This window comes from Hyperolius riggenbachi, chromosome 10 (assembly GCF_040937935.1).
Source record: "Hyperolius riggenbachi isolate aHypRig1 chromosome 10, aHypRig1.pri, whole genome shotgun sequence".
In the NCBI taxonomy this organism is placed as follows: domain Eukaryota; kingdom Metazoa; phylum Chordata; class Amphibia; order Anura; family Hyperoliidae; genus Hyperolius; species Hyperolius riggenbachi.
This window is the reverse complement of record NC_090655.1, coordinates 116695086-116717740: the sequence shown is the minus strand read 5'-3', so window position 1 is coordinate 116717740 and position 22655 is coordinate 116695086. Positions and strand designations below refer to the sequence as shown.

The following is a 22655-nucleotide window of genomic DNA, read 5'->3' as shown; positions in this document are numbered from 1 at the left end:
CCAGTACCAGGCCAGCAGCACTTCCAGCCAGTACCAGGCCAGCAGCACTTCCAGCCAGTACCAGGCCAGCAGCACTTCCAGCCAATACCAGACCAGCAGCTGCTCACGCCAGCTAGTACCAGGCCAGCAGCACTACTAGCCAGTACCAGACCAGCAGCACTTCCAGCCAGTACCAGGCCAGCAGCACTACTAGCCAGTACCAGGCCAGCAGCACTACTAGCCAGTACCAGGCCAGCAGCACTTCCAGCCAGTACCAGACCAGCAGCACTTCCAGCCAGTACCAGACCAGCAGCACTTCCAGCCAGTACCAGACCAGCAGCTGCTCACGCCAGCCAGTACCAGGCCCGCAGCACTTTCAGCCAGTACCCGACCAACAGAAGCTCCTTTAAGCCAGTACCAGGCCAGCAGCACTTTTAGCCAGTACCAGGCCAGCAGCAGTTCCAGCCAGTACCAGACCAACAGAAGCTCCTTTAAGCCAGTACAAGGCCAGCAGCACTTTTAGCCAGTACCAGACCAGCAGCTGCTCACGCCAGCCAGTACCAGGCCAGCAGCACTTCCAGCCAGTACCCGACCAACAGAAGCTCCTTTAAGCCAGTACCAGGCCAGCAGCACTTTTAGCCAGTACCAGGCCAGCAGCACTTACAGCCAGTACCAGGCCAGCAGCACTTACAGCCAGTACCACACCAGCAGCTGCTCACGCCAGCCAGTACCAGGCCAGCAGCACTTCCAGCCAGTACCCGACCAACAGAAGCTCCTTTAAGCCAGTACCAGGCCAGCAGCACTTTTAGCCAGTACCAGGCCAGCAGCACTTACAGCCAGTACCAGGCCAGCAGCACTTACAGCCAGTACCACACCAGCAGCTGCTCACGCCAGCCAGTACCAGGCCAGCAGCACTTCCAGCCAGTACCCGACCAACAGAAGCTCCTTTAAGCCAGTACCAGGCCAGCAGCACTACTAGCCAGTACCAGACCAGCAGCACTTCCAGCCAGTACCAGGCCAGCAGCACTACTAGCCAGTACCAGGCCAGCAGCACTTCCAGCCAATACCAGACCAGCAGCTGCTCACGCTAGCCAGTACCAGGCCAGCAGCACTACTAGCCAGTACCAGACCAGCAGCACTTCCAGCCAGTACCAGGCCAGCAGCACTTCCAGCCAGTACCAGGCCAGCAGCACTTCCAGCCAGTACCAGGCCAGCAGCACTTCCAGCCAGTACCAGGCCAGCAGCACTTCCAGCCAGTACCAGGCCAGCAGCACTTCCAGCCAGTACCAGGCCAGCAGCACTTCCAGCCAATACCAGACCAGCAGCTGCTCACGCCAGCTAGTACCAGGCCAGCAGCACTACTAGCCAGTACCAGGCCAGCAGCACTACTAGCCAGTACCAGACCAGCAGCACTTCCAGCCAGTACCAGGCCAGCAGCACTTCCAGCCAGTACCACGCCAGCAGCTGCTCACGCCAGGCAGTACCAGGCCAGCAGCACTACTAGCCAGTATCAGGCCAGCAGCACTTACAGCCAGTACCAGACCAGCAGCACTTACAGCCAGTACCAGGCCAGCAGCACTTCCAGCCAGTACCAGACCAGCAGCACTTACAGCCAGTACCAGACCAGCAGCACTTCCAGCCAGTACCAGACCAGCAGCTGCTCACGCCAGCCAGTACCAGGCCAGCAGCACTTCCAGCCAGTACCCGACCAACAGAAGCTCCTTTAAGCCAGTACCAGGCCAGCAGCACTTTTAGCCAGTACCAGGCCAGCAGCACTTACAGCCAGTACCAGGCCAGCAGCACTTACAGCCAGTACCACACCAGCAGCTGCTCACGCCAGCCAGTACCAGGCCAGCAGCACTTCCAGCCAGTACCAGGCCAGCAGCACTTACAGCCAGTACCACACCAGCAGCTGCTCACGCCAGCCAGTACCAGGCCAGCAGCACTTCCAGCCAGTACCCGACCAACAGAAGCTCCTTTAAGCCAGTACCAGGCCAGCAGCACTTCCAGCCAGTACCAGGCCAGCAGCACTTCCAGCCAGTACCAGGCCAGCAGCACTTCCAGCCAGTACCAGGCCAGCAGAAGCTCCTTTAAGCCAGTACCAGGCCAGCAGCACTTTTAGCCAGTACCAGGCCAGCAGCACTTACAGCCAGTACCAGGCCAGCAGCACTTACAGCCAGTACCACACCAGCAGCTGCTCACGCCAGCCAGTACCAGGCCAGCAGCACTTCCAGCCAGTACCCGACCAACAGAAGCTCCTTTAAGCCAGTACCAGGCCAGCAGCACTTTTAGCCAGTACCAGGCCAGCAGCACTTACAGCCAGTACCAGGCCAGCAGCACTTACAGCCAGTACCACACCAGCAGCTGCTCACGCCAGCCAGTACCAGGCCAGCAGCACTTCCAGCCAGTACCCGACCAACAGAAGCTCCTTTAAGCCAGTACCAGGCCAGCAGCACTTCCAGCCAGTACCAGGCCAGCAGCTGCTCACGCCAGCCAGTACCAGGCCAGCAGCACTTCCAGCCAGTACCCGACCAACAGAAGCTCCTTTAAGCCAGTACCAGGCCAGCAGCACTTTTAGCCAGTACCAGGCCAGCAGCACTTACAGCCAGTACCAGGCCAGCAGCACTTACAGCCAGTACCACACCAGCAGCTGCTCACGCCAGCCAGTACCAGGCCAGCAGCACTTCCAGCCAGTACCCGACCAACAGAAGCTCCTTTAAGCCAGTACCAGGCCAGCAGCACTTCCAGCCAGTACCAGGCCAGCAGCACTTCCAGCCAGTACCAGGCCAGCAGCACTTCCAGCCAGTACCAGGCCAGCAGCACTTCCAGCCAATACCAGACCAGCAGCTTCTCACGCCAGCCAGTACCAGGCCAGCAGCACTACTAGCCAGTACCAGACCAGCAGCACTTCCAGCCAGTACCAGGCCAGCAGCACTACTAGCCAGTACCAGGCCAGCAGCACTACTAGCCAGTACCAGGCCAGCAGCACTTCCAGCCAGTACCAGACCAGCAGCACTTCCAGCCAGTACCAGACCAGCAGCACTTCCAGCCAGTACCAGACCAGCAGCTGCTCACGCCAGCCAGTACCAGGCCCGCAGCACTTCCAGCCAGTACCCGACCAACAGAAGCTCCTTTAAGCCAGTACCAGGCCAGCAGCACTTTTAGCCAGTACCAGGCCAGCAGCACTTCCGGCCAGCAGCACTTCCGGCCAGCAGCACTTCCAGCCAGTACCAGGCCAGCAGCACTTCCAGCCAGTACCAGACCAACAGAAGCTCCTTTAAGCCAGTACAAGGCCAGCAGCACTTTTAGCCAGTACCAGACCAGCAGCTGCTCACACCAGCCAGTACCAGGCCAGCAGCACCTCCAGCCAGTACCAGATCAGCAGAAGCTCCCATAAGCTAGTTCCAGGCCAGCAACTCCCACCAGCCAGTACCAGGCAGCAACTACCACCAGCCAGTACAAGGCCACAGCTACAAGTACCCTTCCAAAGGTAGTCATGTCCAAAAAAAGAAAAATTGACTCTGAGTGCAGAATATTTAAAGAGCAGTGGACCTATGATTACTTTTTTATACAGTGCAAGGAGAGAGCCGTTTGTCTGCTATGTCAGGAGTCAGTAGCTGTATTCAAAGACTACAATTTGCGCCGACACTACGAAACACGACATAAAGACAAATATGATTGTTTGGTTGGACAAGTGAGAAAAGACAAAATATTAAAACTGAAAAATTTACTGTCAACTCAACAAAATACTTTTGTGAAGCAGAAGCCGTTAAATATTTCATCACTGCGAGCGAGTTTTCATGTAGCCAAGCTGATCGCGCGCACTGGCAAACCATTTACAGAGGGAGAATTTGTAAAAGAATGCCTTCTTTCTGTTGCCAAAGAGGTGTGTCCAGAGAAGACTGATTTGTTTAACACAGTGAGTCTTTCAGCACCAACAATTACCCGTAGAATTGAGGAAATGGGGGATAATTTGCATCAACATTTGCAAAAATCATCAAAAAATCTGTGCTATTTTTCGTTGGCACTTGACGAAAGCACAGACGTCCGTGATTCTGCGCAACTTCTCATTTTCATTCGTGGAACCAATTCACAATTCGAAGTCACAGAGGAGCTTGCTGCCCTGCAAAGTATCAAAGGAACTACAACAGGAGAGGATATCTATGAAAAAGTTTGCCAAACTGTTACTGATTTGGAGCTGGACTGGGGTAAACTAGCCAGCGTGACAACTGACGGTGCTCCTAGTATGGTGGGATCTGTGAAAGGAGTAGTAGCACGCATTAACCAAGAGATGGACAAACACCGATATTCGCGTCCTATAGCCATACACTGCCTCATCCATCAACAAGCGCTGTGTTGTAAATCACTGAAATGGGACTCTGTCATGAAAGTTGTGGTCTCTTGCGTGAACTTTATTAGGGCTCACGCACTAAACCACAGGCAATTTCAAGAACTGCTGTCTGAGCTGAATGCTTGCCATGAAGATATACTGTACCACACAGAAGTCCGTTGGCTGAGTCGAGGGAAAGTTTTAAAACGATTTTATGATTTACTTCCAGAGGTATCTGCATTTCTGCTTTCAAAAAACAAAGAAATACCGGAGCTTCAGGATGCAGAATGGAAATGGCACCTTGCCTTTCTGACAGATGTCACAGAGCAACTCAATGTTTTAAATCTGCAACTTCAAGGAAATGGAAAGCTCGTCTGTGACATGTACTCTCATGTGAAAGCGTTTGAAGTAAAATTAGAACTCCTCATTAAACACGTAAAGGAGGAAAACTTTTGCCATCTCCCAATTACTCAAAAGCTGTTGGCTGAAAAACCAGAAGTGGCATTCCCAAACCAAAAATGTGTGGATGCACTGGAAATGCTGAAAAGGGAGTTTCAAATGAGATTTAAAGAGCTTCATCTCCATGAACAGGACATACAGCTTTTCCGGAACCCATTTTCTGTTGACATTGAGATTGTGGATCCAATTTATCAAATGGAACTGGCTGAATTACAGAATTGTGACTCTCTGAAAGACTCATTCAAGTCAAGCAACCTTACTAATTTCTATGCTTCTCTCGCCTCTGAGACATATCCTAATCTCAGAAAACATGCCCTCAAAATGGCAACCATCTTTGGAAGCACCTATGTCTGTGAACAGACTTTTTCCCGAATGAAACACCTGAAATCCCCAACCAGATCCAGAATAACTGATGCGCACTTGCATCACTTGTTACGGATGGCAGTGACAAACATGGAACCGGACATTGACTATCTCATCAGCCAAAAGCAGGCCCACACTTCCCATTGAAATAAAAATGTGCAGAGTGCATGGAAATAGTTAGTGTTTCTCACATTATCAGTAGCATCACCAATCACCCAATACACAGAAACCCAGGCCAGCTGCATCACTTTCCACCCAGAAACCCAGACCAGCTGCATTGCCTGCCACCCAGACCAGCTGCATCACCTGCCACCCAGACCAGCTGCATCACCTGCCACCCAGAAACCAAGGCCAGCTGCATCACCTGCCACCCAAAAACCCAGACCAGCTGCATTACCTGCCACCCAGACCAGCTGCATTACCTGCCACCCAGACCAGCTGCATCACCTGCCACCCAGACCAGCTGCATCACCTGCCACCCAGACCAGCTGCATCACCTGCCACCCAGACCAGCTGCATCACCTGCCACCCAGACCAGCTGCATCACCTGCCACCCAGAAACCAAGGCCAGTTGCATTGCCTGCCACCAAGAAACCCAGACCAGCTGCATCACCTGCCACCCAGACCAGCTGCATCACCTGCCACCCAGAAACCCAGACCAGCTGCATTGCCTGCCACCCAGAAACCCAGACCAGCTGCATCACCTGCCACCCAGAAACCAAGGCCAGCTGCATCACCTGCCACCCAGACCAGCTGCATCACCTGCCACCCAGACCAGCTGCATCACCTGCCACCCAGACCAGCTGCATCACTTGCCACCCAGACCAGCTGCATCGCCTGCCACCCAGACCAGCTGCATCGCCTGCCACCCAGAAACCAAGGCCAGCTGCATTTCCTGCCACCAAGAAACCAAGGCCAGCTGCATTACCTGCCACCAAAAAACCCAGGGCAGCTGCATCGCCTGCCACCCAGGCCAGCTGCATCGCCTGCCACCCAGGCCAGCTGCATCGCCTGCCACCCAGACCAGCTGCATCACCTGCCACCCAGACCAGCTGCATCACCTGTCACCCAGACCAGCTGCATCACCTGTCACCCAGAAACCCAGACCAGCTGCATCACCTGCCACCCAGACCAGCTGCATCACCTGCCACCCAGACCAGCTGCTTCATCTGCCACCCAGACACCCAGGCCAGCTGCATTGCCTGCCAACCAGAAACCCAGACCAGCTGCATTGCCTGCCACCCAGAAACAGGTAGTTGTATTTGATGTTTTATTTTCACTACAAATAATAGTTCCGGCCCCCCAACAGCCTGAGTGACCGTGACCTGGCCCCCGGTATAAAAAGTTTGAGGACCCCTGGTCTATGAGATCTGCAGATCCTCATACACACCTGGTTTAACAGACTTCATCTTCATATCTGGAAATCATCTGCAGATCTGAAAATCCATCCTGGTGGATCTGATCTGCAGATGATTGTCTGTTAAACCAGGTGTGTATGAGGATCTGCAGATCTCATAGACTATAAATGCATTTTGCAGGAATAGATCTTTTGCAGGAACAGATCTTTTGCAGATAATCTTTTGAGTGTGTACAGCATCTGTGTGTGCAGCATCTTGCAAAGATTTTATCTAATGGGGAGTGCAGCTCCATAGAATAGACTGTGTAGAGTATGGCTCTCATACTACATGGAAGGGGGTAAAATTGGTCTGTGATCTTGCATTTTCCAAAGACTTTTTTATCTCAAGTGTGTATGAAGCATTAGGTATTAGCAGCTCATCAGCAAGTTCAATGTTATGGGGCCATTCAGTGTACGAGAAAAAAGAGGAAAGGGAAGAGCGGCACTCTGGTAACATGTGAAATGGTTAAATTACTTTTCATAATCCATAATCCATAGTGGGGTCAGGATAATCTCCCCACCTGCCTTTACAGTGGTTGCCTATTGGTGACCCATGTTTGTGAGTGTAACAACTATTACTCTTTGTCATTATCCCGTGTCAATACATACTACACTATTGGGGCTCTTGGTGTTCCTCTGTTTACCTTGTTTTCATAATCCAAGATAATTATATATAAATAATTGCTTATCATCAGGCACCGAGTGTAGCTTTTGTTAAAAAAAATTTGCAGAAGTCATTACTGGTAATTCTCCCAGTTCACAAAGCCTCTTAAAGCAAATCTGAAGCAGGGAAACTCGCTTCAGGTTACTCACCTATGTAGAGCTTTACTGGTCCTCTCTCCATCGCTTCTTTCCACCGCTGACCTCAGTTCAAATTGCACGCCTTTGGGACCACTCTGAAGGCTTCAGAAACACTCATCACTGAGTGTTTCCGAAATGGCGGATCCACACTGAGCATGCTGGGGACCCGATTCTCAAGTGCACAGTACGCATACGCTCTTCTCCGGGGAAGGGAGCTTTTCCGAGGGCTGTCTGTGGAGGGCCAAAGATGTTTTGCCCTGTTGGTTGAATAATTTTAACGGGGACAGTGGTGAATGAGGGCATTGAGAGAGGATCGGGAAGGCTCTATGAGATCCAGAGCCTTCCCTCTATTTAGGAGTATCTAAATATTTTTTTCATGGCAAGCTTCAGGTTTACTTTAACCTCAGCATTGTGGTGCTCAGAGCTGGGACAAGGTCCTCCAGCACCCAAGGCTGAGACACCAAAGTGCGCCCCTCCATCCCTGCCACCCCAGCCATCTTACACTGATTGCTATTAGATGAAGAGGCGCCACAGGGCCCACAGCCTCCCCAACACCTTAATATCTAGTTATCTGGCTTGCAGTCACTGCCATGTATCCCCTTTTCTTATCTATTTCTGCTTCAAACACAATTAGGAATGACAGCTGAATGAATTCTGCGCCCCCTCCTACACTGCGCCCTGAGGCTGGAGCCTCTCCAGCCTATGCCTCGGCCCGGCCCTGGTGGTGCTTATACATTGAACTGCATATTACATTATGATGCAAGATGGGAGCTGCCAGTACTAGCTGAGGGCACAAAATAACCTATTTACACAGATGATGATACTGTGGCTCAAAAGCAGGTTGTTTAACTTAATAGTCAGTAAGGAGTTGGGAACATGGGGTTTTTGCAGGAGGCATGTTCTTTTGCACCAGCAGCAATTCTGCTGCAATTGCGCTGTGCTTGCGATTCCGAAAGTACTGCATGCCAGAGTGATCGTTTCCCTGAACATGAATGGCAAATGCAATTTTGGCATCCGCGCAAAATCGATACGATTTTCAGTGTGAAAAAGCATTAATGTGGGTAAACAATGTTTTCAATTGTAACATGTACTTTAGTCTTGTTAGCTTAGTTAAGCGGTGGTGAACCAATGGCATGCGTGCCTGAGGCGGCACGCAGAGCAGTCTCTGTGGGCACGCATGCTGTGTCCCATCGCCACCGATCTGGCCGCATGCCTGGAAGGGGTGGTGCGGGGGCCATTGCCACCTCTGCTGATCTAGCTGCATGCCTGGAGGGGTTGTAGCGGGCGGCTCTACCCACGGTACCCCAGTTGTCAGGGCTCTGAGTGCCCTGAATGTCTGTGGCAGAGGGGTGGGGGCACTCAGACCGGGAGCAGTGCTGAAGGGGGGGGGGGGGGCCTGGCTTCTTTCCTCCTCCTTGGGGCCCCCCTCCTGTCACTGCGCTTTTCCATAATGCTGCCGCTGTGGAAGAAACAGCTTCACATTCACCTTCCTTGGCTCCATCAGACGCTAGAGCTCCAGATCCACGCCGTCTTCTATGCACTGCCGCTCGCACTACTTCCTGATTCAATGCGAGCGGCAGTGCAGAGGAGACAGTATGGATCTGCAGTTCTAGCGTCTGATGGAGCTAGGGAAAGTGAGTGTGAAGCTCTTTCTTCTGCAGCTGCAGCACTATGGTGGAGCACAGTGACGGGGGAGGGGGGGGGTGCAAAAGTGAGTTTTCCACCCCACAGCAGCCAGTGGAGGCAACTTACCCACCCATCCCACATCAGCCTGTGACCCACCCACCCCACAGTGGCCTGCCTGTGGAGGCCACTTACCCATCCACCCCACAGCAGCCTGTGGAGCCAACCTCCCACGTACCCCACAGCAGCCCATGGAGCTCCCCTCCCACCCACCACACAGCAGCCCATGGAGCCCCCCCCCCCCTGCCACCCACTCTACAGCAGCCCATGGAGTTACCATCCCACTGCAGCCCATGGAGCCCCCCCCCCCCGCCACCCACCCTACAGCAGCCCATGGAGTTACCATCCCACTGCAGCCCTTGGAGTTACCCTGAATTATCGTGCCAGCTACTGTCTGTGGAGGAAAAGGGAGGGAGTGAGGATGACTGCAATCTGTAGCACAATCTGTCATTTTCTGTCTGGAAGAGGTTCGGTCGTAAGCTGTCACTAAATGTGTAGGAGAGAAGGGGGGTAATTTGTCACCCAATCTGTCAAGGGGGGGGGCACTTTGCGATATACTAGCGACTTATGGGTTGCAGTTTGGGCACTCTGTCCTCAAAAAGTTCGCCATCACTGGCTTAGATGATGCATTTGAAACACTCTCTACCTCCTCTCTCAGGAGGGGCAAAATGCAGGGAAACCCCTGCAGGGTTCTCGAGGAGCCCTAAAGTGCCACAGAAGTGTAGTTAAAAATGTCTGATCTAGACCAATCCTGTGATTGGAAACGGGCTTTAATAATTTCTTTTATGTGCATTAAGAAATTGATGATTTTTTTAAGCAATCTAAAAAATTTTGCCTTTAATCCATGCATATGTACAGCTTTCCCCTCAAAGTAGCATTTTACTTTAACTACTTATGAGTGCTTCCCGGATTCTGTGCTTTTATCATGCTATAGGTTTCTTCTAGTGCTGCCATTTAAGTGAATGTTAAGTTAAACTACATAATTGTTCTTTTTTTCCTGTTTTAGGTATGCCACTTCATTTAGCGCTCAAATCTCAAAGTCGAGGCGGAGCCCTGGCAAGAAGTAGGCAAGGACTATAAATATTTCTGTCACCCAAAGTTTGAATATTTGAAGTAATAAAGCCAGATGCCAAATTTGAGAACTTTGCTGCCTGGTCTGACTACCAGAACTGTCACTTCCTAAATACAGCTTGGCATCCTGTTTCAATGATCCATTTCGACTGTCATCCACTTTGTTTTGTAAACTATTGCTTGTATATCCTCCTTTGTATATATATACACTATGCTCAGGTTTTAGAAATAATTTCTAACCATACTGCTGATCCTATAATGGATACTTGACAGTTAATTGGTTTACAGTGGGTAAAAAAACAGATGGCTGTCCAATCAAGGAGCTGTGTGGGAAGATTAGTCATAGCTTTATTGCAGAAAGCAGCTGTACAATTGCTAGAAAATTTTTCTTCTTTCCTTGAGGCTCATAGGTCACCTTAGCCAATCAAATAGCTCCACTTAACATCACTGTATACTTTCCGTCAACTTGAGTACTGTTAAGACCATGCCACATGAGCAACTTGGTCATTGCAATTGTAATGGCTACTCCCTCATGCTAGTCACTAGCAGAGATGGTCAGTGGGATGCTAATACAGTACCTGTGATTTCAACTTAAGTCAACACAAATATATCCGGCTTAGAATTGGAACAGCCAAATATAGGAGTTTATGATTTTGATTGGCCCTGTTCCAGGCTGGACCCTTCTTTGCAATAAATTAACATGTATTTATATTTCATGAAGTCGCCAGTGATAGTCACTAAGATGCTCAGATGATATGCTAATTTCAGATTGATTCTAATACTGTTATTTTGGATTTGTGTAGTACTAACTTCCATAGTACTATACAAATATAGTATAGAACAGACAGTTACATGGCGATGGGTTACAGATAGACAACTGAACGGTCAGTGATGCATCGGTAAGATATGTAACCACTTTACACAGTAGTAATAACACATACAGGGAGAGAGCCCTGTCCAAATGAACTTACAGGCTAAGGGCTACAACAGTAGGTAGGACTTGTGTACAAGGTGGTGGTGGGTGGCAGGTTTAGTGTATTAGATGAGAAAATATGCCTAGCTAAAGAGGTGATTAAGGATGCACCTAAAGCTAAGTGTGGGCGAGTGCCAAATTGTGGAAGGAAGTTCCAGAGAAAAGGGTAAATTTGAGAGAAGTTTTATGTGAGAATGAGATGGAACTAAAAGGAGCGGAGTAAATAGGTAGTAGAGCCAAGATTACTTGTAGGGTAGTATCTGGAGTCAAGCAGGGAGGGGCAAGACTGTGGAGTACTGTGTAGGTGAGAGTTAGCATCTTGAATGGTATACTTTTGTGTGATAAGCAGCCAATGCAGGAGCTGGCAGAACGGGTTATCATTATGCTAGGTACGCACCATGCAATTTTCGGTCAGATTTACCTGCCAGATCAATTATGTCAAACATGTTCAATCTGAATTTCAATCAGTTCTATGAAATCGATCAAAAAAAAAATGAAAAATCAATTCAGATTGACATGTTGGAAATAATCGATCTGGCAGGTAAATATGACAGAAAATTGTATGGTGTGTACCTAGCAGTAGAGGAGTGCGGTGGATGAGTCATGCCAGAGAGTTCATGATGGACTGCAGCAGGGTCAGGCAGTTAGCAGGTAGGCCACGGAAGACTGCGTTGTGAAATTAAGAATTGGGACAATCAGGGCATGCACAAGAAGTTTGGTAGTGTCCTGGGTGAGAAAGGGGCGAATGAGCAAACCTTTCTTTAGGAGACAGGAGGTGGATAATGAGCGTACGAGAGGCGCAGGAGACTTGGTCACAAGATACTGCCTGTATGACTTATCCTGCTCCTGCACACATTCCCGTTGATTTTAAATACTATTCCCCCTCCAGGCTGCCATGGATGGTAGGGAATGGAATAATTCGTCTTTCAGCAATTGCTGGAGGCCGAATTATAGTGTGTAATAAGTAACTTCAGCGCTGTCTTCTGACGGCGCTGAAGTTACTCACTGCTGCGCCCAAGTCTCCTGTGCTGGAATGGCAGTGTTCTGGATAGTGAGTCCATGTATGGTTTGAACGAGAGAGGAGTTTATTAGTACACCTGGGCCCCGGGGTTATTGGAGTGTTGTCAACATTAAGTTATGCCAAGCAGGGGAACTAAATCACATGGTGGAAACATAAGCTGCCCAAAATCATCACAATACATGGAAAAGTGAAGGATTTTGAAGAATCTCAGACAGGGGGTGTGAGGAGGGCTTGTCTGAAAGTGCAACTTTGAAGGATTTTCCTAAGAGGAAATTCCAGAGAAAGCAAGACCCTGGATGTCCAGAGAGGACAGGATTTGGAGAAGCAAAGGATGGTCTACTGTGTCCAAAGCTGAGGAGAGATCCAGAAAGATGAGCATAGAAAAGAAACCTTTAGCTGCAGATAGGTCATTTACTACTTTTAGCAGGGCATTTCCGTGGAGTGACTGGGGTGGTTATTATCAACCAGTGAATTGATATCAGTTCCAAGTAAACAAATGTTTAACGGTAACCTGAATTGAGAGGTATATGGAAACTGCCATATTAGTTTCCTTTTAAAAAATACCATTTGCCTGGCAGTCCTGCTGATCATTACGGCATCAATAGTGTCGATCACACACGTAAAATCAGCATGCGGCCAGAAACCCACTAGGAGCGATCTTCTCAGCGCATTGCGATTTGAAAACTCTTGCTAATGTAATGCTATGGGTGTGATCCCACTTGAGCGATGTGATTTTATAAAAATTCCCCACAGCATTGCATTAGCAAGAGCTTGTTCAAATCACTAGCGATTAGAAATCGCTCCTAGTGGGTTTCTGGCCTGTAGATAATCTTGTCAGTTTTTTGTCAGAGATGTCTGATCTGCTGCATGCTTCTTCAGGGTCTATTTTTTTTGTAAGTATTGCTTGACAGTGAATGGAAAAGTAACAGTGGAGAGGGAAAGGTTAAAGAGAGAGATCAGGGCAAATATATGCCCAATCACAATAGTTGCTGTATTTGACCCATTTCCAAACTATAAATTTGCATCAACTCAAAATTATTAGCATCTCAATGGCCATTGCTAGATGGGGCTGTTATATGTTTTAAATATAGTAAAATAGTTATTTATTGAAGGGTTGCAGGAATATATAGAATATAAAAATTATAAACATTTTTCTTGCAAAATTCCATGTTTAAAAGCATTGCCAGCTGGAACACAAAGCTGAAGAGTGGAGGCCAACGATCACTTTGTGAGTTCCTAATGTGCCATCATGAGTGCTGCCTGTGGCACTTTATTCAGGATATTGGAGGGTCCCCCCCCCCCCCTTTTTAATCAGTCAAGATGTATTACATGATCTGCAGTATGAAAAGCAAACAGATGAGACTGCCTCTGGATTGGGTGTAACGGCTATGTTCCAGAGTCTAGACCCTTATCAGTTGCAAGCCATGTACACTAAGCATACCATTATTTATTTTTCTAAAAGCAGTAGCATCTTCATTGCATGTCATATTGCCAGATTAAACCAGGAAATGAATATCAGGAAACTTCAGTCAGTCTTTAGATATTGTAAATAAACCTTTTTGCCAAGAAAGTTATTTTATATAACTATTCTGTAATTTTTCATATTAAAAACTTTATAAAAAAAATTCCCATTGTTGTACTTTGCTTTATTGTTTTATCTTTACGGGAGGATGCTGATTTCCATTGGTGCCTGAAGACTGTAGTCATACTGCTTGATTACTATACTTTTAACAGATGCCCTAGTTTACATGACTGATTTCAAGAGGATCCATAAGACCCTCTCCCCTTACTTACCTCAGTAGGATGAAGCCTCTGGATCAGTCATCCTCACCCTCCTACATCCAGCGCTGGCAGCCCCCAAACACCACCAATGTAAATATTTACCTTCCACAATCCAGGGCAGGCGCAGCAGCATCTTTCCAAACAGGGTCAGGTGGAAATAGCAGAGCTCTGAGCAGTAGATCGGACCCGATCAGGCTTGGTTATTTCCATCTGAGCCTGATCAGAAAGCTGCTACTTTATTGAATCGCAGTAGGTAAATATTGCAGGTGCTATTGTGCCACAGCCGGCAGCCTCGTCAGCTGTGGTTTCAGGGACTGCCAGCATTGGATCCTTCAGGCTTAGGGGGATGGGGAAATCCTCTCTAGGACCCAGAGGCTCCCCCCCCCGAGGCAAGTACCCTCTAGGGTTTTATTTTTGTTACAAATCTTCTTTAAAACAATCCTAGTTTAGATTTCAATTGTCTGAAATGTAAAACTGCAAATACTAAAAATTGATATCGCCATTCACAATATAAATGTATTTGCTTGCAATTTGCCTTAGTTTCCACGATGCCACATGGATAATTCCCACTCACCAGAAAGTGGTCACCCTCTGAAGCAAGGGTGAAAAACATTCTGTAGACTGAATCCAGTGGTCTTTGAATACAGCAATTATACCACCCTGAGTACAAAGACCTACAATGCCAGCCATCAAGGTAAAAGCTGATTTCTAGATCAACTGCAGCAGGTAACACTGCATTTGTTTGGCTAACACGGTACAGAAAGTTTGTTGCTACTATCTCAAATGCAGTGTTTGGTATCAGCTGTTACGATGCAGGGGATAGGCTGCAATGGGCTCTATTTACAAAACTTCTCATAAATTACTTATCACCTAATTGATAAAAATAACCTTTCAGCACATTTACAAGCAAAATAATCACTCAAAGTAAGTTGTTCCTGATTAACTTCATTTTAATATTTCTTTTCTTACCTTAATTATATTTTTGCTCTTTGGAAGCTTAAAAAAGTAACATAGATAAGGTGAAAACAAGTGTAAAAGCTTTGTGAATTATGTCCAATTAACTGCACGTCTGAGGGTAGGAACACACTAGGCAGAATTGCTTATGCGTTTTACTGTGCTATGGAAACCGCATATGCGATTCTGCTTAGTGAGTTCCCACCCTGAAAGGTAGAGGCAAAGACAGACCCACACGCAACACATCTGCTAGACAAAGCAGGGCTACCTGAACACTTGCAAATGGTGGTACAGTGTACTATTGTCAGCATATCACAGCTGTGGTACGTATTCACCTTTAAAGTGAACCTCCGGACTAAAAATCGACTCGGCAGCACTGAAAAGGCTTGGTGTTTCTTTAACATTTTCACAGCATCAGAACTTTGTTTCTCTTATACAAGCCTCATTTTTAGCTGCACAGAAGAAAACTGCCCGGGCTTTTTTCCCCTGATGCTGTGCAAAGCATGATGGGATTTCTGATTTTGTTCTCGTTCTGCTGTGTTGGTGCAATTTTTTTTTTTCATCTTGAATTTAACATTTGAAGCCTAGCGTGTGCAGCTGGGAGGGGTAATCAGGACGCAGGATAGTTGGAACTGTGTCTCCTGCTCCTTGTCACCTCCTTTCAACCAAAAAGATGGCTGCCCCCATGACTCACAAATATTTGCCTGTTCTGTTAAATAAGGGTGGGTAAAAGATTATATTACCTATCTATTCTAATTAACATAACTAATGTAACTTAATGACAGTATGTTTGTTTAGGCTGAAGTTCCCCTTTAAGTTGAATTTCAGTCTTTTCTGAATTTGAACCCTAGTCACCAAACGATCGACTTGCAGGTTTGAGGCCTCTGCCATTACCTGTATTAGAATGGCTGCAATTTAAATATTTCCCTTAAAAATCAATAGGTGAATTTTGATTGGCTGTTAACGGCTCCACCCACTTTCCTGAACAAAAATCCCAGACACCAACTGTGCCAAGTTTGAGAACCCTGCAATTAACAGTACGAATGGCTGCAGTTAACATTTTCCCATTTAAAGAGACTCTGAAGTCTCCAAAAATCCCACTTTTTATTCAACATTTACCTTCAGCACCATTAGCCATGCTAAACCGCTGAATCCCTGTGGCAGAAAGTTGTTTACAAACCCTCTAAATCCCTTGGCTAAATGCGGGGATAGCTTCCTAGTAGAGGCAGAGCTTTAGGGCTGTAGCTCTGCCTCTACTCGCATCAATCCCTACCTCTCCCAGCTCCTCCTTCACTGAGGTATTCAGGGGGTTTGTAAACGGCTTTCTGCTGCGGAATGCGGCGTTTTAGCAGGGTTGATAGTGCTGAAGTTAAATGTTGAATAAAAAGTGGTATTTTAAGAGGCTTCAGTGTCTCTCTAAAATGAATGGCTGAAATTTGATTGGCTGTTTTATGCTCCGTCCACTTTCACTTAAATTTTAACCTCTGTCACCAAGTGACCAACTGTGCAAAGTTTGGTTACTCTGGCTTTATTACTGTGAGAGTGGCAGCCTTCTAAAATTTTCCTGTTTATCTCAATGGAAGAAATTTGATTGGCAGTTTGTGGTTATATATAATTTTGGAATTAGCAAGCACATTTATGCAGTGAAGCAAAACCAATCGAAGGCCACCATGCTGGGATTCGATTGGTCCATTTTCAAGCTGCGCATATTTGCATAATCCTGAATGAACTTGCAATGATTTTGCATCTCATTGACCATACCTACCTGCCTAGCAACTCCCTTGGCTGTTTCTGGTCTTCTGATCACATTTAAAGAAAACCCGACATGAGATGTGGGGGGTGGCCATATTGGTTTCCTTTTAAACAATACCAGTTGCCCAGAAGTCCTGCTGAACTCTTTGGCTGGAATGGTTTCTGAATCACACACCTGAAACATGCATGTGGCTAATCTGGTCAGACTTGTCAGAGCACCTGATCTGCATGCTTGTTCAGGGTCTATGGCTTAAAATATTACAGGCAGAGGGTCATCAGGACAGCCAGTCAGCGTGCATTGTTTAAGGAGGAGCCGTTAGGTATAGGGTCTCAGAGAAAAAACACATCAGTAGCTAAATATTGGCTCTACTTCCATTACATATGCATTTCACTGTCCACGTTTGGATTTTACAGAATTTTTATATAGGATTTGCAGAGAATGATGCTCATGGCAGGTTCCATGTTTGTCTGTCTCCTATGAAGCCAATTGTGATGTCATATCCTCCCTGCTTCCTGATGATTGGACTAACAAAAAAGATCCTTAAGGACAACACTACTGTGCAGTGATTAATTAGCCATGTGGCTAGGAACAATAGTAGACTCATGCAGTATATTTTAACGCACAGGTGTCGAACTCGAGGCCTGGAGGGCCGGATCCATGCCAGTGTTTAAGATGGACTGAGAAAGAGGGGAATGTGATCTACCTGATGGACCACACCTTTCCTGATTCAGACCCACCAGTTAAACTGAGCTGTGTCAAAAATGTGTGAGGACCTCGGCCCTCGTAGGACCGGTTTGACATCCCTGCAGTCTAACGGAACATGTGCCCTGTGATTTTTCAGTGCTGCGAGTTTAGGCTGCTGCTGTTAGAAGCTGCTGTAACATGAGCCTGTAACTGTGAAAGCAGCCTTAGGGCGTGATAGGGAAATGAAGGGGATGACCCAAGGTAGTGCACTGGGGAGAAGCAGCCCTAGAATGCTTTGCAGTATCTGTTATGCGTCCTGCCGGCCTTCTTACAGAGCTTGGGAATAACAGCCTTGCTGTTAAAGAGAACCCGAGGTGGCTTTGTATAACGTTAGTGGGGCACAGAGGCTGGTTGGGCACACTAACACCAGCCTCTGTTGCCCCATGGTGTGTGTCAAAGACCCCCCTGCTCGCCGCTATACCCCCGCAATGCTGGCGACACGCAGCGTGTCGCCAGCACAATGTTTACCCTAGCGCTGTCTGTCAGCGCCGCTCCGCCGCCTCCTCCGCATCGCCGCTACCCGCCCTCGTCCCTTCCCTCACGCTGATTGGAGGGAAGGGACGAGGGCGGGTAGCGGCGATGCGGAGGAGGCGGGGGAGCGGCGCTGACAGACAGCGCTAGGGTAAACATTGTGCTGGCGACGCTCTGCGTGTCGCCAGCACTGCGGGGAGTATAGCGGCGAGCAGGGGGGTCTTTGACACACACCATGGGGCAACAGAGGCTGGTGTTAGTGTGCCCAACCAGCCTCTGTGCCCCACTAACGTTATACAAAGCCACCTCGGGTTCTCTTTAAGCACACATCACAGTAAGAGAGATTTTTAACTTCAGTATGGCCTTTTTGGCTTCCTTCTAAACTGTTTAACACAGGAGAATAGAGGTTTAAATTAGCTTTTGCAGCCTGACCGTTTTTCTTTAAAGAGAACCCGAGGTGGGTTTGAAGAATATTATCTGCATACAGAGGCTGGATCTGCCTATACAGCCCAGCCTCTGTTGCTATCCCAACCCCCCCCCCCCCCCTGCACTCTGCAATCCCTCCATAAATCACAGCCTAGCTGCTGACAAACAGCTTGTCAGAGCGGGCTGTGTTGATCTCTATAGTGTCAGTCTGCTGCTCTCCCCGCCTCCTGCAGAACTCCAGTCCCCGCCTGCATCCCTTCCCTCCCTGCTGATTGGAGGGAAGGGACGGGGGCAGGGACCGGAGCTATGCAGGAGGCGTGGGAGCAGCTGAGACTGACACTACAGATGTAAACACAGCCTCACAGTACGCTTGTGATTTGAGGGATTGCAGAGTGCAGGGGGACCTTAGTGGGGTTTGGGATAGCAACAGAGGCTGGGCTGTATAGGCAGATCCAGCCTCTGTATGCAGATAACATTCTTTAAACACACCTCAGGTTCTCTTTAAAAGGAAATAAATATGGCAGCCTACATGTGCCTGTCACTTAGTGTGCTTTTAAGACTGATTTTCTTAATTACAACTGATTTTCTCAGGCAAGTTCACATCGGAGTACTGGGCTTTCAGAAGGAATATAAAATGTTATGTCTGGAAACAAACTTTAGATATTATACTACTGATATTACATGAATGGTCATGGGGTAGCAAAATATAACTATAGTGATCAGCTAATGCCAAAATATTTAAAAATCAGAATGAAAAGGATAGTGAGAATAAATCTACAAATAATTTTATTGAAAAAACAGAATACATTCCACATACTAACTACAAAAAAGTTCTAAATAAAATAAAAATTGAAGTAAACAACAAAGCTTAGTTTAAGGCAAATTCTCAACATTTTTGTAATAGGCTTGATTTAAAGGGCAACTGTAGTGAAAGGTATGTGGAGGCTGCCATATTTTTCCTTTTAAAGTGGATCCGAGCTGTACTTTTACTCATTGCATAATTTTTTTCCTTTCCTATTGTTTATAGTCCATTCCTCAAGCCAAATACTTTTGTTAGAATTCCCTATAAACTAAACAAGCCTCGCCCACAGCTTTTCAGAGAGCCTTAGCATTTTCAGACAGTAGCAGGGGCTCATGGGAGCTCAGTCTGGCCAGGAGGAGGGGGAGGTATTACTAGCCAGAAATTTCAGAGGAGGGGGGGGGGGGGGATTAAGTTATTTTTCACAGGCTGAGTGCTGAAGATGCAGATAAGCTTGCCTGTGTTTAATGTTTACAAATAACATGGCTGCTGTCATTGTATCACAGGAATAATCATATTCTATTGAAGCTGTTTGCAGCTAGATTTGCTGTGTAAACGATCTAAACTTTAGATAAGATATATAGACACGTTACTTGTTATAGTGATCATCTCTGATCCACTTTAACCTTCCTGGCGGTAACCCCGCGCAGGAGGTTTTCTCAGGCCCTGCTGGGCCGATCTGCGTAATTTTTTTTTTTGCTGGACGCAGCTAGCACTTTGCTAGCTGCGCCAGCACACCGATCGCCGCCGCACCACGCTCAATCGCCGCTATCCACGCCACCGTAGAGCCCCCCCCTGCGCTGCCTGGCCTATCAGCGCCAGGCAGCGCTAAGGGGTGGATCGGGACTCAGACGTCAAGACGTCCATGGGAAGCCCTCCCGGAAATCCCATTCTTTGAACGGGATTTCCTGATCGCCGGAGGTGATCGGAGGGGCTGGGGGATGCCGCTGAGCAGCGGCTATCATGTAGCGAGCCCTAGGCTCGCTACATGATTTAAAACAAAAACAAGCAAAAAACGGCAGCGCTGCCCCCTGGCGGTTTTTAATATACCGCCAGGGAGGTTAATACCAGTTGCTTGGCAGTGCCTGAATCACACCATGAACAATCATGCAGCTAATCTTGTCAGATCTGACAATGTCAGAATCAGGGATGCTCTTAACCTCCCTGGCGTTCTGAATCCCCGCGGCCGGTTTTTTAACTTTTTTTTTTTATCATGTAGCTAGCCTAGCGCTAGCTACATGATTCCCCCCTCCCACCCTTCCTATCGCCGCCGGCGATCATGCCCATCAGGAAATACCGTTCTGAACGGGATTTCCTTCAGGGCTTCCCCCGTCGCCACGGCGACAAACTGAATGACGTCATCGACGTGACATCAGAGGGAGTCCCGATCCACCCCTCAGCGCTGCCTGGCACCGATTGGCCAGGCTACGCATGGGTTCTCAGGGGTGCTGTTACGCGCCGGGAAGCAGCGCATCGGGAGTGAGTGGCACCGATCGGAGAAACACGCAGCTAGCTAAGTGCTAGCTGGGTGTTTAAAAAAAAAAAAAAAAAAAAATGACTGTATATACTCGCAAGCAAGCCGAATTTTTTACCCCCCAAAAGTGGCCCAAAAGTTTAGGAGGGGGGGGGGGGGGTTTGGCTTGCTTGCGAGTCATGTGTCTCTCCCCCCACCGCCGCTGCCATTACCTTAGCCGGCGCCGCTTCCTCTATCCCCGTCCTGCTCGTACGGTAACTAATTCACAGCAGTGCGCCCCACGGCGGCTGCTGTGATGAGGGAGGAAACCATAGAGAGCTGTTCCCATAGTAACGGCGATACATATCGCCGCTACAGGAAGCCGCTCTCTCTAGGCTTCCTCCCTCATCACAGCGGCCGCCGTGGGGCGCGCTGCTGTGAATTAGTTACCGTACAAGCAGGACGGGGGATAGAGGAAGCAGTGCCGGCTAAGGTAATAGCAGCGGGGGGAGCGGGGAGGTGCACTACCTACCCATACTGGGACTATGTTAGCTATACTGGGCACTATACTAGCTATACTGGGCCACTACCTACCCATACTGGGCACTGTAATAGCTATATACATACAGGAAGGCAGACCGGGCAACAGTCCCTTTAAGTTTCTTTATTGCGACATCTTGCCATTAAACATTGCAGTGATACATTCAGATAAACCACAATATGGTGGCCAAGGACACAAGCACGTGAGCAAGCGCCAGCTGGGCGCGAAACGGCTGTAGTGCCGTCCACCTATCCCTGGTCACCCGAATCCCGCACTCCCCGAACACCCTCATCGATGCAGGTTTGATCCATCCATATTGTGGTTTATCTGAATGTATCACTGCAAAGTTTAATGGCAAGATGTCGCAATAAAGAAACTTAAAGGGACTGTTGCCCTGTCTGCCTTCCTGTATGTATACTGCTAGACTGTTATTCACAGAATTTGAAACCGGTGCACGTCCGGAGCTTCAGCCATATGCCATACGTTTGAGTGTTGTGGAAAAGGGGAAGTATTCTCGAATTAACAAGCAAGTGCAGAACCTGCCCCCCTTGTATACGGATCGAGTTTGAGTGCCAAGTGTTTTCTACTGTTCTACATTGTACCACTGTAATAGGTATACTGGGTTGTTACCTACCCATACTGGGCACTTTACTAGCTATACTGGGTACTATACTAGGACACATTGGGGGGGGGGGGGGGGGGGGGGACACGCAGCCAGCATTTCCTGCCCCTGGCTTATATGGGGGTCAATCATTTTTTCCTGGTTTATCAGGTAAAAGTTGGGGGGGGGTTGTCATGCTTGCGAGTATATACGGTATTCAAATCGGCCCACCAGGGCCTCAGAAGTGCCCTGCGGAGTTACTGGACGAGCTCGTCCGTACCGCCCAAGAGGTGAAATTCGAATAGGATTAAGAAGATGCCTGATTGGTAAGATTAACTCCTCCCCCCCACACACACACACACACACACACACAGCTGCTGTAATGGGAGGATGAAATTCAAATAATCCTATTCGAATTTCATCCCAATTTGGAGATAAGAGCATCCCTGGTCAGAATCACCTGATTTGCATATGCTTGTTCAGGGTCTAAAGCCTAATCTACACGATACGATTAGATTTATGATCCGACATGTCCGGTTGGGATTCAATTCAATTTGCCATTGCAAAACAATGGCAAATCAAATTGAATCCCGATCGGACGTGTTGGATTTAATTGGATCGTAAATAGAATCGTAATTGAATCGCATCGTGTAGATGGGGCTTAAGGTTAAACCTATTCGAGGCAGAGGATCAGCAGGATAGCCAGGCAATTGGTATTATAGAAAATAAATATGTCAGCCTCCACATACCTATCACTACAGTTGTACTTTAAAGGCCAACACAACAGGGAGGGCTGGCTTAGGGCCTGTACACACTGCTGTGCTTTCAAAAATCGCATGTGATTTTTAATCGCAAGGTCTTTGAAAAATGATAAATTGTGAAGAATTGTACACACTAGTGCGATGCGATTCTCTTTTCATGAAGGCTTTGCAATTTAAAAACCGCATACGATTATAAAAATGCAGCGCAAGCGCAGCAGTGTGTACAGGCCCATATACAGATTGCCTCAGAAGCCAGCTGGAGCATTACTTACAATTCATAAGAATGCAACTATA

General features: G+C 48.0%; 1 protein-coding gene across 8 annotated transcripts in view; it reads left to right on the top strand.

Moving 5' to 3' along the window:
- FAM149B1 (family with sequence similarity 149 member B1) overlaps window positions 1–10221 on the top strand; it is an 87139-nt gene extending 76918 nt beyond the window's left edge. For all 8 annotated transcript variants that reach the window (XM_068257645.1, XM_068257638.1, XM_068257640.1 and 5 more), the window contains one exon: window positions 10018–10221. In XM_068257645.1, the coding sequence (XP_068113746.1) occupies window positions 10018–10091 (74 nt within the window). In that variant the 3' untranslated portion in view covers window positions 10092–10221. The remainder of the gene's footprint in view (window positions 1–10017) is intronic.
- The last annotated feature ends 12434 nt before the right edge of the window (window positions 10222–22655 follow it).